This window comes from Leishmania donovani, chromosome 36 (assembly GCF_000227135.1).
Source record: "Leishmania donovani BPK282A1 complete genome, chromosome 36".
Classification (NCBI taxonomy): domain Eukaryota; phylum Euglenozoa; class Kinetoplastea; order Trypanosomatida; family Trypanosomatidae; genus Leishmania; species Leishmania donovani.
This window is the reverse complement of record NC_018263.1, coordinates 1,726,348-1,741,332: the sequence shown is the minus strand read 5'-3', so window position 1 is coordinate 1,741,332 and position 14,985 is coordinate 1,726,348. Positions and strand designations below refer to the sequence as shown.

The following is a 14,985-nucleotide window of genomic DNA, read 5'->3' as shown; positions in this document are numbered from 1 at the left end:
CTTGAAGACCTTCTTGCCCTTGGCCAGCTGCTTCTGGCGGACGTAGCTGCGGGAGCCAACCTTAGCGCGAACGGCGACCATCTTTGTGTGAGAGGCTGATGAAGCCATGCAGGGTGTGGCCGCGCAATGCACGCGCCGAGGTGGTCAGGGTGGAGAAGTGCACGCGAGTCACATTGTGATGGAAAGGATTTAAAAAGGGGAGAGACGGACAGACACGGAGAGGAGGGAGGGGGTAATCAAATGGGAGAAGCCGCATGCCGAGCACCATGAGAGCAGACACGGGATCCCGTGCGTCCGTTTGTGAGGGGGACGGGGGTGCATCGACTTCGCATGCCTGCGAGGATGAGAAACGAAAAGCGTCGTTCCGTGCTCCTTGAGGGGAGCGCCAGGAAGCGAGAAAGCGATCACACACATGCGCACATCTCCCCCGACGCCCCACCCCCTTTTCTCTCTCCTAAAGCGGAGGCACGATGCACGAAAGGGCATATTCACTACCACGGCTCGCACACATGCATGCGTATCTCAATCCCAGAGGTGCATCAGCCCATGATGAGGCCGTAGATGCAGATGAGTGGGGTGGAGAAAGATGCGCCGCTTGGCGTGTGTTCGACATTTTGTCCGTGATATGTGAGAAAACAGAACGACAAAAATGAGCCGTGTCCACGTCATGTGGGGAACACGGTCAGGACGGTGTGAGCTCCCGTGGGCAGCTCCTACCGTGTATGCACAAGCCGCAGAAGGCACGCGCACGGCGATGGAAGCAGCACTGCGGCGGCTGTTTCCTCCCCTACTGTGTGCCGTGGTGAGATGCGCCTTTGGCATCCGCGCCATCCTCCGCAGCATTCGCCTCCTTAGCAACCTCGACACGGCTTGTCTGCTGACGGTGCTGCCGCGCCTCCTCCTTCTTCTCTGCCGCTGCCTCCTTGCGGTGCCGACTCATGGCAATCTGTTTCGCTCGGAACTCCTTGAACTTCTGCCGCTTCACCGCATCCTCCTCAGCACGCTTCTTTATAAACGCTTGCCGCTGCTCCTCCATCTCGGCACGCCGCCTCTCCTCCTCCTCGTCCAGCCGCTGCTGCTCCTCAGGGGCGATCCACGGCGCGTCGTCGTCGTCCGTCGGGTCGATGCCGGCCTTCTCCAGCTCGCGAAGACGCCGTTTCTCCATCTCGTGCTTGCGCAGATCAAAGCGGGTAATCCGCGTGCGCCCAAGGAGGCCAACAGCGTGATGAAAGCGGCACTGAGCCGACACGTACGAGCAGTCGCACAATGACCAGGACGACGCAGACGATGGCAACGCGAGTGCCTGGGGCACACGAGTACTGCCGACCACAGCGGCTGTCGGTGTCACCGCGCGCCATCCCGCACGGCGCATTCGCTTCAAACAGCAGCGTGCCTTTTTTTTTTGTCTTGGTTTAGTTTGCGTTTTCTTTTTTTTTACCGCCTAGGCTCTTCCACTCTTTCGTCTTGCAGAGAGAGAGAGAAAGACACGCCGGGCTTTCAAGTGTGTATCTAATCTGCCAGCTGCTGTTGAGGTGCGCATACGGCATATCCTTTCGATACGTCGCGTGTACTGCGAGAAGTAGCCGGAGAAAGCAAGTGGGGCGGCGGAGGGGGGGGGGGTAAAGAAAGGAGTGATGCTTTCACCGACACCGGTGTTTCGATTTTTATTTTGACGGGGTATCTGTTTTGTTGTTGTCGCAGAAGGGACGGTACATAAAACGGGCGTTGCCTCTCCACGATGACTGCTGCCCCTTCCGCTCCAGCGGTTCCACTGCGGGGCAGGCGCAGAAGTGAAGAGCACTTCGGTCCGGTACGTGTCCTTTTCGCTGCCCCACATCAGAAGCAGCAGCGACCGCCAAACAAGCTGTGCGCCAATGCGAGACACTCAGTTGTGTTACCGCGCAACAAATCGTTGTTTTCCCACCGCCTCACCCCCTGTATCGTACCCCTCAACACACAGAGATGCGTGTACTCCCTCTCATACTCCCCGCTTCTTTTCGATGAGTACGAGCACTGCGGAGGAGGTCGGCTGCTGTAAAGATGAAAAGGAGTCAGGGGACCGAGAAACAAAAAAAAATGCATTCAACAACGTTTGAACGCAACCGTCTCACCAAGGCACGGAAGGAGAGCGGTACGAATGCGTTTGTTTCGTTCGTTGTTATTCGATCTTAAATCTGCGCCATCACGCAGTCGCTTACCGCTCACACAGCACACCAGCAAAAACAAAGAGAACGTTACAAGTGGCATATCATGCAAGCGCCGTTGCCGCCTTCGCCTCTGGTGGACCTGGGCCAGTGCGTCACGCCACGGGAGCAAAGGAGGGGAAGAGAATGAGCGTGGCACAGGTGAGACAGGATGTCAAGAGTGAGCATGAGCGAGCACAGCCCGGCCCCCTCCCGCCTCCCTCACACACACAGACGCAAAAAAAAAAAGAAAGCGGAAGAACAGACATCTCATGTCTGCTTCATCCTTCTTTTTCGTTCGCTTCTTTATGCCTTTACTGCAGCCGTCACTCCCTCCGTGTCCGCTAATGCGGCATGCGCTACTTTTTGCCGTTCGCTGCAAAATTTTTCTTCTTGCTCGCCACGCGAATCGTCTGACGGTCGGCGCGCTCCTTCAGGTGCTGCTCTGCTTGCTTGGCACCCAGAGCGTATGCGCTCGTGCGGAAGGCACCCTTGCCGCCATACTGGCCCGTGGACTTCCGTCCGAGCAGCTGAAGCTCGCGCTGCAAGATGCGAATGGCCTTCTGCTTTTCGCGATTCTCGGCATCTGCGGTGTCGTCGAACATGTCGTCCGTCTCCAGGTCCGCCTCTTTCGTCATCCGGTTCACCCACTGATTGTTCGCCCGGGACTTCCCGATCTCCTTCTGCAGCTTATCAATCTGCCACGCAATGCGCAGATGGCTGTGGAGCTGGTGCACAATTGTCGCCTGCATCGCAAACGTCTCCACCTCACTCTCCTTCCGACCTAGGGACTCCATCAGCTTGCGAAACGACATGTGCTCTTGAGCGTTGACGAGCAGCACAGAAAGGCCGGTGCCGCCGCAGCGCGCCGTGCGGCCGCAGCGGTGGATGTACGCCTCAGTGGTGCGCGGCACCTGGTAGTGAACAACGTACTTGAGCCCATCAATGTCCAAACCGCGCGAGGCAACGTCGGTGGCCACTAGCACGTGGATTTTGCCTTGCTTGAACTTGTCGATGAACTTCAGACGCTGGCGCTGCTGCATCGAGGCATGCAGGCCCGCCACGGCGATCCCGAGCACCTCTAGCAGCTTTACCAAGCGCCGCAGCATGGAAATCGCGTTCACGAAGACGATGGCGCGATCATCGTGGTAGGTCTTGAGGAAGTAGTACAGGTACAGATCTTTGCTATTGTCTGGGCAGCGAAGGTATGTCTCGTTGACGCGCGCGGCGACGTTGGCCGACTCCGCAAGAGAGAAGACTTGCGCATTACTGAGCTTGATCTCCAGTTGCTGCAGAACCTTGTTCAGCACATCTGCGTTCGAGGTGCGAATGATGCTCTTGCGAGCCGAGAAGTCGCGCCGCTCATAGTTTGTCTGCAGCGACAGAGTGGCAGACGTGACGTAGGTGATGACACGGTGCGCCGCAGCCGGCTCCGGCGGCATCGGGATAGGATGTGGCTCGTCCTTCTTCTGGCGAGCATCGCCGTGATCCGTCTCGGCGTTTGTGTCGCCATACTTGCTCGCCGTTTCCTCCTCATCTGCCGCCTCCTCGTCCTCTTCCTCCCTCAGGCCGGCTGCCTGTTTCGCAGACGTTTTGGCCGTCTTGCGGCTCTTTGTTGGTGTCACATCTGCAGCGACCTTCTTTGCCTTCTTCATCTTCGAACTTGATGAGACGTCCGCCGCCGCCGCCGCCTCCACGGATTCGCGAGCGCGCTTCTTGCCTTTCTTTGTCTCCACTGGTGCCTCGGTCGCCTCGGTGACGGTTTCTGCCACCAATTTCTTCACCCTCGGCTTTGTCGCGCCTGTCTCCTCCTTGTCGAACGGAATAAACGTCTCGGTATCGGGGTCCCAGCGACCGCTCTCGACGGAGATCTCGCCCGGCTCGGCACCCTCCTCACGGTCCTGCGCGAAACCCGCCGGGAGCACCTCGCAGTGGATGCGCTCCAGCAAGGTCTGCAGCTCGGCAAAGCGTCCTGATTGCAGCATCTTGTCAGCCTCATCGAGGACGACGTAGTGCAGGCGCCGGCTGACACTGTGACCGAGGTAGCAGCCCTCGTTCTTCTGCACCAGGTCCCACAAACGACCTGGGGTGCAGATGAGAATGTGTGGGTGTCGGTTCAAGACGCGCTGCTGGCGCTCTTGGGCCATGCCGCCGACCACACAGCCCACCACCACCTGCGGCGCGAACTTGGTCAGCTGGCGAATAGCGGCGTCGATTTGAAGGGCAAGCTCGCGCGTTGGCGAAATGATGAGAGAGTGCATGATACGCTTCTGGCGCTTCGCCTTCAGCTCGGCTCGCGCCACAGCGGCGTCCGAACCCGCCTGGGCCGTCGCTTTTTTGTGCACAGTCTCTGCCGGTGAAGCTGGCGTGGCGGTGGTGACCCTCTCCGTGCCCAGCGTGGTGAGTAAGTCCTGTAAGATGGGTAGCGCAAACACCAGCGTCTTGCCGCTGCCCGTTTCGGCCGACACCACCACATCCTGGACGGCGCTCCCACCAGAGCCACCGACTCGCTTGTGCATCTTGCTCTTCTTGTCCGCTTGGCTGCTCCGCTGCCTTGCCAGCAGCTCGTCACCGCTTGCCAGTACATTCGGGAGCACCTCCTCCTGCACGGGGGTGGGGTGGGTAAAGTGCAGCTCCCGTAGCGCCTGAAGGAGAGCAGGATGAAGCCCAACGCGCTCCCAAAAGAGGTAGGGCTGCCCGCTGTGGCGGTACAGGTTCTTGTTTTCGTTCTGCCGCGCCGCCGCCTCTCTCGCCAGGCGTTGCTGCCGCTCCTCCTCCTCGAAGACGCGGGTGTCCGGCAAGGCAAGCGGATCATCAGGGGCTAACGGCAACGACGGCAGCACCTTCTCGGCTGCAAGTGGCACAGAGGTGAGGAGTGCGGACGACTTCGACGACTTCCTCTTCCATGGGATGGCGCTGCAACAGTTCGACTTCGATGCGACAGCACAAGAGGTGGTGGCGACGTTGGCGCTTGCCGACGCACCGTTGTTGCTCACGAGTGACGCAGCCGGACGCAGCAGCAGGTCTGTCAGACTGCGGGGGTCGAGAACCGCCTCTTGACTAGGCACAGCCGTACCTTCTGCAATCTCAGACACGATCATCTCCATTGGCCGTGTCCCGTCATCCACCGAGTCGTAGCGGTTGCGGATGCGACGAGCGGCACCCATGCGCTTCCGTAAGCCAGAGCCGATCTGGTGCCGCTGTTTCATGTCATTCTTGCGAATACGCTGCTTGAACGTCTTCTTCTTGAGCGACATCGTAGTTTTCGCGGTTCTGCTTCGTGATGAACAGCAGTACCCGTCTCTCTCTCCCCGTGTGTATGTGTTTGTGTGTGTGTATGCCTGTCTGAGCAAGCGGCGGGAGAGCGGGGAACAAGGGAGTGCTGTGAACCCGCGTGACTCCGCCACAAGAGCCGTGAGTATGCTCTGCTGTCGAGACGCTGGCTTTGTACGTGAGAGAAAGAAGCGTCGGGAAGAGAAAGCACCGTTGACCAAGGTGATGGAGCGGAAGATAGGAAGAGAACGGAAACACTGCAACGGAGACTTTAGTAGCGCTGATGATCCACCGCGGCAAACGGTGGAACAAGCGCGTTCGTCAGAGCAACTACTTCCTCGGCGCGATCCCCTTAGAAGCAAACAATAAAAATGTGCCAAAGTAGTACAGCAGTCGTGAGAGTGCTGCGCAACACGCGGGACAGCAGCCTAACGATCGACCGCGCCGCCCGCCATTGTTCATTTTCGATTTCTTCGCCTCTTTCCATTTCGTCTTCGTCTTCCGCACAGCCGTCATTTCTCAGCAGCAAAGCCCAAAAAAAAAGGGACAGAGCAGAAAAGGGCACACAGCATAAGCATGAAAGGATGGTAAAGAGAGGGAAGCCTGTCCATGGAGACGAGGTGTCGCACTCAAGCGTAGCAGCAGCACTCCCTGTCCTCTCCCTGTCTCTCGGATGTGCGGCGCTGTGCAGAAAAAGTCACAGCCGGTGAGACGCAACAACAAAACGACTGAACAAGATATAGATGGCAGGTGGCAAGAAATTTGTGGAATGGGCTAGCACATGGCGGGCAGCAATGCGCTTGCCATGAGCCATGGTGCTGAGGGACTCTGGTGGTGGTGGTGAAGCGAAACGAGCGACACACAAGCAAAAAAAAGGGGTTGGAAAGACGCTTACCTTCGCTTTAGGTTGCTAGCTTCCTTGTCTTGTTTCTCGTTCATCCGTGTCTCTGCAGTAAGGCTGCGCCGCGGGTGCACAACGGCCTGCCCAGAAGCCCGAACGTGTGCGTCCGTCGGTTCCTCGCGTCCTTGCATCATTGGCGTATGCCGACGTCTGAGAACGCACTCGTGCGATTTCCCTAGCCCGCAAGCCAGTCCACAGCCCCGTTGCTGCTTCCTTGCGTACACGAGGGAATGTGCAAGACAATGTAGAGGTTGTTTTCTATATTCCTCAACTGCAGCAGCGCGATGTACGCCTCTGTGCTCATGCAAAGGGTCGCGGTCGATCTTGCTCAGACACACGAGTAGCGGCAGCTTGTGTGGAGCAGCACTGTTGAGTAGCCTGTTCAGCTTCCGTCCAGCCGGCTCGGCGCGCCGGTAGTCGCTCGCACCCATGCAGCAAGTCATGCGGCTGCACTCTTTGGATGGGTGCGCGGTCATCCGGCGCCCGAAACGCTCTTGGCCACCTACGCCCCACAACTTTGGCTGAGCCCCACCTCTTTTTGTCCTTGCACGCAGCGTCTTCACGCTCAGACCAACAGTGGGGAAGCTCCCTTCGAGGTATAGTGCTGCCAACGCCTTCAGCAACGACGCCCTAAAACGCCTCCCCGGCCCCACCAAATCACAGGTCTAGCATCTTGAACTCGGAGAACACCTCTCACAGCGCGGAGAGAAAGCCGCCCATGTGAGGGATCTAGTGACCCCGCGTGTGCGGATGCCTCACTCTCGCGCAAAGCCAAGCTCTTGTCGCAGGTGACTATCCGCGAGCGTGCGATCCGGTGTATGTTGCTCGTGCGTGCGAGAGCGCATCTCTCTGTGCTGCTCAAGTGGGATCTCTTCCATTCAGAGGCCAATCATGCACCGTCGCACGCTGCACGCACACCCGGGAACACGACCCACGTAGCCTATTGTTCGTGAAGAAAGATAGTGGATGGGGGACGCAACATACAACTTCGGCTTGCGTTCGTTTTCCAGTCCTCATGCGATGATGATAAGTTTCGATTTTGTGTTTTCCTGATTTCAAAAGGAGCACGGCACTGCATTGTTTACAATGAAAAGGGAGGCGGCACTGCCGGTGGCACTCCCCTTTTCTATTCTCCGTGTGGCTGTAGGCTCGGCGGTGTGGGGTGTGCGAGGGGTGTACATCTATTTCTCGATGCACCACGTGTGCCATGTGTGACGCAGAGCAGCAGAAGAAATGCTCACACAAAAGAAAAGGGGAGAGGAGGAGGGTTGTGAACTACACATAAAGGCACACACACACACGCACAGGGCTTATGCGAGCGTGGTGTGGTCGTCGCTGCCTCGGATGTGCCGATATTCGTTTTTTTTTTCGTGCATCGACCCGCTCCCTCCTCACCGGCAAAGAAGGGCAATGAGGCACTCAAAGATAAGGGGTGGATTGGTGGAGGTAGCCTAGCGAAGGAACGCAGGACGTGTTCGAGGGGAAAGGGAGGAGAAGGGGAGCATTGGCACAGCAGTGGTCGAGATTCGTCCCGGCATGCGAGAACCGAGCACGACATGCATGAGAGGGGGAGAAAGGCCAAGAGCATAAGTCCCTCGATACAGACAGTGTGCAGCCCGTGCAAGAAGTCGTGGTGGAAGCATCGTGCCGCATGCCTTGCGGCTCCCCAGCCTCGCTATCTCTGTGCAAAAAACGACTGATGCACCGCATCATCGCATCCCCCACCCGTGCACGTCTCTCGTGTGGGGCAAGCAGGCAGCTAAAACGCGTCTGAGAAAGCGCAGCATGTGTGCTCATCCGTTTTAGGGTTCAGCTTGTTCTATGCATCAATCTGCCGTAGAGCAAACCCCTCCCCCTACCCTTCCTTCACAAAGAACAAACCGAGGGACACATCCGGCATTGTTGCTCTTCGTTCGTCGCCCCGTTCTACATTAGTCACAGCAAAGAAGAGGCGGGAAAAGAGAACGGCGCAGCTAAAAGGGTCAAGCAGCATCAGGGCAAGCGGCTGCGATGCTGCACAGGTGTAGCCCGGTCACTGCTGCCCACAACTCCCACACACTCGCCGCCCCGGTTGCTTCCACACCCTTGACCCCACGGCGCCCTTACATACTACGACCTGCTGCAGAGCTTGCTGCGCCGTGCTGAACATGATAAACGTTGTTCTGGTCGTAGAAGCGGCTAAAGTCGATCCATGTCAGCAGCGGCACCAACTGCGGGTAGTCAGGTCCGATCGGCGAGGCAAGCTCCGACAGCGCACGCAGAAATTGGTCCTCGACAGAATGCAGCGTTGCTTCAATCAGCGGCATTGTCGCTGTACTGCTGTGCATCCCTACCGCGCAGAAACGTTCCGTTAGCTCGAGAATGTGTGCCAGACTGCGGAAGCGCTGAGTGCTGGAGAGAACCAAGCCCGTCTCCACGCCGTCGAAGAAGTCCGTGAGCGCCTGCGAGATGGCGAAAACGCTGTCTGCCTGACCGATGCGCGCGATGAGGCGACTCCACAGCGGCTCCAGCACAAAATGGGCAGCGTAAAACTGGAACTGACGCAGAAACTGCACAAACTGGTGCTTCAGCCCGTAAGCAGCACTGAACTCGCCAAGGATTTCGTTTGTATACCACAGCTCGCACAGGTGCCGCTCGCAGGTCTTCACCCACACCAGTAGCCGAAAGATGACATTGAGACGATGCGTCACCTTTCCATCGAGCACCAACGTCAAGGGCCACTGCAGGTCCGTCTCGAGCTGAAGCAGCTCCAGACTGCGCCGCGCGTCGACTTCGCCACCGTTACCGCCCATGCTCCGACGGGACGGCAGCGCCGTCGTCGCACCCTCGCCGACGGCCGCAGTCAACGTGTCGCCGCCGCTGTCGCGCTGCCGATTCTGTTCTTGCAGCAGCTCCTCCAACGTGCAGTTCGCAAAGCTGCACCCGATCAAGTCATGGTACGGATCGCTGGAGCAGCTGCGGGCCACGGCCGCCTGCAGCAGCACCTGCATCGAGTGTTGTTTGACGCGATCCGGATGCTCAGCGAGGAGGCTTTCGGCGCTGTCGAGGAAGTCCACCACCCAGTCACCGCGCTCTTGGAGAAAGTACAGCTTCAGAGACTTGAGGTGCCCGAGTAAGTCGACGGACGGGCTAAACAGCAGCTGGATCACGGCCCCGCTGGAGATCTCGAAGGACTCCTGCACCTGACGTTGAAGCTGGTCCGCACCGCTCCAAGTCAAGAGGGCGTCGTCCGGACCGTCGGGCCTGGATCCTGCAGCAGCAGCAGCAGCGCCAGCACCGCCACACACGGCTGCGGTGCGAAACGCTGGGAGTGCCGCGCCGTACTCTCGCAAGAGACAGCAGTACTTACCAGCGAAAAAAACCATTTTGGCTATGCGACTCGGTGTGTTGAGGAACACTGGCACGAGGCTCTTGTTGAGGGAGAAGCGCCGGTCAAAGGCCACCACGTCCTGCTGCGCAGTCGCACGTCTTTTCAAGCCGAATCGGCCCTGAGAAGCCGTGCTGGAGCCGCTTGCTCCAAGCTCACCTTCGCGCCCGGCGCCTGTCGCCGACGGCGCCAGCGCATCCAAAAAGAACTGGCCAACGTGTCGCTGCTGCTGATGACTCGCAGCCGTCGGGGACGGCCGCGCTGGGTGGTAAACCTCCGATATGAAGAACTCACCGTACGGGTCGTCTAGCACGCCGCTGTGCATCCAGCGCTGCAGCATGCGCAGATACGGGACAAGCGAGCGGCGGAGCAGCAGCGTCAGCAGCTCGTGATCCTCGCAGCTTCCGGAGTACTTGTTCACTTGGTCACACAGGTGATTCAAGATGCGAGGGCCCACGAGCCCGGTAGAGGGAGAGGCGAAAGTCGACGATGTCGGAGCCGCCGCCGCCGCCTCAGCGAGTGCTGAGCAAATCAGATCCATTGGCAGCACTTGCCGCAGTCGTACCACGTGATGCCCGACACGGAGAATCTCCGACACCACACCCATCAGCGGCATCGGCCGCCCCTCACTCCAGAGCTGCAGCTTGGACACCTGGTGAGCGTAGCTCGTGTTGATCTCGGAAACCACCTCGCCGAGTGCCATGAGCACAAGACTACAACTGGAGTATTCGGCCTTTTCGATGCAGCGAAGTGCCATGAAGGCGTCGGCGACAGGCAGGACAGTTTCGCACAGGCTCCGCATGGACGCAGGCACCAGCGGCGAGACCTGAAAGCCCTCTTTGGGGCTGATGCCGCTCGAGGTGCCGGGTGCCGCTGGCGTGTACTGGAGGAAGACGCCCCCAAGCCCGACTGCTGCCGCCAGCACTTCTGTCGCCAACACGGTGTCCTGCAACTCCTCTGGCAGCCTTGTCAACTGGGAGAGCTCGTGGAGAGCCGGCAGACCAGCCACACCGCCGTTCGAGGCTCTGGCAGACGTAGCCGGCCCTCTCTCATCGGGTGCTGGTTGAGACAGAAGCGGTGCCAGAGTGCGAGTGGGTGTGGGATTACTGGCGGAAGCGCCTTGGTGGTCCAGTGGTATCGAGTCCGAGGCATCTCTTCCGCTGTTGCAGTGGCGCTGCCACACCGTCTCCACTACCGCGATGCTCAGGGCATCTGTAATGCCGGTCGCACGAATGACCTCCTGGCGGTCAGTGGCGTACTGCACCTGATCAAACCGAACCCCTCGCTTCTCCAGCGCGGCGAGGAAGCGGGCCCAATCCGTCGTGCTGCTCATTGCCCACGCCAGGACACACAGGCACGAAAAAAAAAAACGAATCGGTGTAGATATGGATGATAACGCTGCCCCTTACAAAAAAAAGGTAAACGATGCAAGCGAGCGTTCGTGTGTATGTATATTGTCTGTGTGTTTGTGTGCGTGCAGTCAACAAGAACAACGGCGTAGATTTACGTCTATGTCACTGTTTGCTTTGTGTGTGCATGTATGTGTGTGTATCAATGCACATACATCCATGCATATATATGTATATGTGTGTGTGCGTGCGTGCGCGCGCGCCGGAGTTGCGTGAAGCTTCCAAGGGCCGAGGCAGTGTTCTCTATGACGTCAATGACACACGTGGATGCTGTCGCAGAACGATACAAGAAGGGAGAAAAACGAGCGCATTACAGGAGCGAAGGGGAAATGTGAAAGGGAGAAGTGTGGGCGTGGGGTGGCACAAACCTCCATGCACATACAGAACTTGAGTGTTCTCCGCACAGTCGTCTCCGCCACACGGGAGAGCAGAGAGAGCCGTCGCACATCCCAGCGGCGCCGTCTTTGCACGCGCGTGGAGTCATTGGCTGTCTTCCACTTTTACGTTTCCTGCTGCTGCTGCCTGCCATGCGGTGAGCAGACAAACGCTGGAGGTCGGTAGCCAACCAAAATACACAACCGCCGCTTGGAGCCGTACGCGCACGAAGCTGAGGAAGTAGAAAAGCAAGGATAACAGAAGGGTGCAATACCCAACTCTCACATTTAAGGAAGAGTAGGCGGAAAACAGCAACTAAAGGAAGAAGAGGCACAGCTCCACCTCCTTGCCCCCGCATGTACATGTCTGTCTGGGCTCCGAGAAGAATCACCTTCTTGCTGTTGGAGCACCATCAGACACTCCCTCAGTGTCAGCTTGTTGAAGGGCGCGAGAGCGCTGCCGCTCCTCCCCAGAGGCTGAGATTGCCACACCTACACGAAACCCGATGCACACGTTTCAGTCCGTGTTGTGCACGGTCTCTGCGCTGGACTTCCCGGCTACTTCTCTCCGCCGAGGGATGCTAAGAGGCGCTGCGTCCAGCTCGGCTGCATGTCCAGCTTATTCGCCAATTCGTGATTCAGGTCGCGGAAGATCATCTCATCAGAGCGGATGAGCAGTGCAACATCGCGCAGCGTCAAGACGGACGCCCCCGGGCCGGCGCCACGGTCGGAGGTAGTGATGACGCGCTCTTCGCTCTCCTTACTGTCCACAGCGCTGTCGTCGCAAGAACCCGCCGCCGCGAAAGGCACAGGCACGTGGTCGGCGGATCGTGACAGAGGCGTTGCAGCCCGATGGCCGTTATCGCCACCGTCCGGCGAGGCACCCGATATCGGCGCGTCAGTAACAGGGATCTGTTCTGTCACAAGTCCCTCGCTGGTCTTGTAGAGAGCCGCCTCCTGCTCCTGCGGAGCCACCGTTTTCGGCAGTGGCGCCGCCTGTGCGGTAAAGACCCCCTCTAGGCCCCAGTAGTGCAGTGCCAGTTGCGGCACACGCGGCTCGGCAATCTTGCCAAGGTCGACATCGTTCACCATCTGCGTCCACACCACAGAGGACTCCTCCGCTGTGTAAGCCATGAGCCGAAAGCCCATGCGCGGATAGAGGAGAAACAAGGCCAGGTAAATGGTAAAGTGTACTGCCTGCAGCAGGAGTACGAGACCGCGCTCAAGAAGGGTGATTTCGGCCATGCAGCTCAGTACCTGGTAATGAACGGCGTGGCTCTCGCACTGCGCAAGCAGGCCGCGGAGCTCGTCCACATAGGAATGCTCTGGTGTCGACCCTGTTCCTTCCATGGTGGCGCTGGACGTAGACATGTAGAGTGAGGGGCGCGCCATGGCGAAGGAGCGGCACGCAGGAGGAATAGGTGGGGCGGCGCCGGCACTTGGAGAGCCGCCAAAGGCCAGAAACGGGGAGCTCGCTTCGGCTGTTGTGGGCATCTGTGAATCGCCTGTGCAGGCGCTGCTGCTGTTGCTCCGCCTGAAGAGCATGCGTAAATACGCCGCCACAGAGCCCGCTGCTGGAGCTGCAGCCGCAACGGTTACCAGCATTGTTGCTCGGTGGATGTACCGCTCACGAAAGGCGCGATCGGCCAGCCAGCGCAGCGTCTTGACCATACCAATGCAAATGTGGTCGTTGATGCGGCCAGGGGTGCTATGCGCCAGAGGCTCGCGTTCCAGCTGCGTGATACCGGCGCGTGTAAGCGGAGGCGCCATCGCGGCAAAGCGTGTGGAGTGGCCCATGAATGAGCAATACAGGTAAGACGAGGGCTTGATACGGGCGGAGGATGTGCCGAGCGCATTCGACGAAGATGCCGACATGCTCGCCGAGAAGCCCACAGACGAGGTGGCCTGCGAAGCGGGCCGGCGAGTGCCGAGGTAGCCGCCCTCCTTGGAGACGTAACCTCTGCTGCTTGGCAGCGATGTCAATGCAACGCGGATGTGGAGTCGCATCATCATCTGCATGAATAGAGGTGTTTTGTGTATTCCAGTGTGCGCGAATGTCTCTGTGTGTCTCTGCGTTTGTGTGAGAGAGAGTTGTTGTTATTCCTCTTTGTATGGCTGCTGGTGTTTCCTATGATGTTTCTCCCCCCTGTTGCTTAATGACGGTTGTTTTTCATCGTCATAACCACTTGTCCAAGGAGACACCTCTGTAAATGTTGTCTGCATGTGTGTGCGCGCGTGTGTGTATACGTGCAAACTTCTTTTTGCGGATGTGTTTTCCGTTTGTTGCTGTCCGCTGTTGCGTGTCGATCCCACCGGCACACACGCCGATCACGATGGAGGGGGGGGGGCTGGAAGGGGTAGAGAGAGAGAAAGAGAAAGCGCGCGCGCAAAGCGAAGGAAAAAAAAGGAGGCGTTAGCGCGTGAGAGTGCAAGGCAGGAGTATCGCTGTAACCCCATAGGTGCGGCATCCGATGGACGGGCGAGAGAGAGAGAGAAAGGGCCCACAGAAAGCGGCAGAGGGCATCTTCACCGCTCCGTGGCACCCACTCCTAATACGTGTGTCGACTTCTGGAGCCATGCACGCACACGCGCAATTCACTGGATTCCAAAGAACGCGCAGCGCGCGCAGGCACGGTTTTTGTCCTCTGTGGTTTGTGTGGTATTATTTCAAACATCGAGGCAGCGTGAAACGGGCCACCACCACCTCATCGGTGCAGCTGCGCTTTTCACATTTCGCGCATTGAGCCACTCGTCATCGCGTACCTGTCGGCCTCATTCGCCCGCCAAAACGTACGACGGGGGGGGGAAGAGGGGAAGAGAATGCGCAAGTAGAGCGTGGAACATCCCCGCTTCCGCAGCGAAGATCCTAAAAAAAAGCTCAGCGTGGGAGTGAAAAAGAAGCGATGCGCATACATGCCACATCCAATCACAGGCACACATACACGGCGCACCCTGTCTTGATGCAAGGAGCGCGTGTGCCAAACAAGGCACCCTCAGCAAACGACTGTCAGCGTAGGAAAGCGAGGACACAACAAGAAGAGATGCATCGAAGCGGGAGGTTCAAGCACCCGAGGAGAAGGCCTTGGTGATGGGCATAAAAATACACTTGACCTAAACACCAACAACGAGAATAATAATCGAAAAAAAAAAACGCAGCCGAGACGAGAGCGCGGCGATCCAGAACAAAAGATGCAAAACAACAGATAAAAGAGAAGAAAACGGGGTGGGTGAGGGAGAAGAGAGAGAGAGAGGAATCAACAGCAGAGCGAGAGAAACACGCACACCCGCACGCACATGCGCGTGCGCACGAGACCAACACGACACCAAAGTGCCGGACTCGGGGTGGGGAGGGGCAACACGTGATAGTGATGAGAGTGGGAAACGAGTACAAACAGGGAAGAAGCGAGACAAGTGAGATGAGGGTCAGATAGGAAGCAGAATCAAGAAAGGCCAACAGCAGAGGGGGGGGGGCAGGAGT

General features: G+C 58.3%; 5 protein-coding genes across 5 annotated transcripts; all 5 read right to left on the bottom strand.

Moving 5' to 3' along the window:
• Positions 1 to 61: 61 nt before the first annotated feature.
• LDBPK_364640 (60S ribosomal protein L22, putative) lies at positions 62 to 268 on the bottom strand (the record flags this gene model as incomplete). Its single annotated transcript, XM_003865530.1, has 1 exon — positions 62 to 268. One exon carries the CDS (start codon positions 266 to 268, stop codon positions 62 to 64), a length of 207 nt encoding a protein of 68 aa, XP_003865578.1.
• Positions 269 to 787: 519 nt separating this feature from the next.
• LDBPK_364630 (hypothetical protein, conserved) lies at positions 788 to 1,372 on the bottom strand (the record flags this gene model as incomplete). Its single annotated transcript, XM_003865529.1, has 1 exon — positions 788 to 1,372. The coding sequence occupies one exon, from the start codon at positions 1,370 to 1,372 to the stop codon at positions 788 to 790; it is 585 nt and encodes a 194-aa protein (XP_003865577.1).
• A 1,170-nt stretch (positions 1,373 to 2,542) lies between these two features.
• Positions 2,543 to 5,440, bottom strand: LDBPK_364620 (ATP-dependent RNA helicase-like protein; the record flags this gene model as incomplete). Its single annotated transcript, XM_003865528.1, has 1 exon — positions 2,543 to 5,440. The coding sequence occupies one exon, from the start codon at positions 5,438 to 5,440 to the stop codon at positions 2,543 to 2,545; it is 2,898 nt and encodes a 965-aa protein (XP_003865576.1).
• A 3,019-nt stretch (positions 5,441 to 8,459) lies between these two features.
• Positions 8,460 to 11,057, bottom strand: LDBPK_364610 (gamma-tubulin complex subunit, putative; the record flags this gene model as incomplete). Its single annotated transcript, XM_003865527.1, has 1 exon — positions 8,460 to 11,057. One exon carries the CDS (start codon positions 11,055 to 11,057, stop codon positions 8,460 to 8,462), a length of 2,598 nt encoding a protein of 865 aa, XP_003865575.1.
• A 1,008-nt stretch (positions 11,058 to 12,065) lies between these two features.
• On the bottom strand, positions 12,066 to 13,526 carry LDBPK_364600 (alternative oxidase, putative; the record flags this gene model as incomplete). The annotated part of the gene is made up of 1 exon (XM_003865526.1): positions 12,066 to 13,526. One exon carries the CDS (start codon positions 13,524 to 13,526, stop codon positions 12,066 to 12,068), a length of 1,461 nt encoding a protein of 486 aa, XP_003865574.1.
• Positions 13,527 to 14,985: the final 1,459 nt, after the last annotated feature.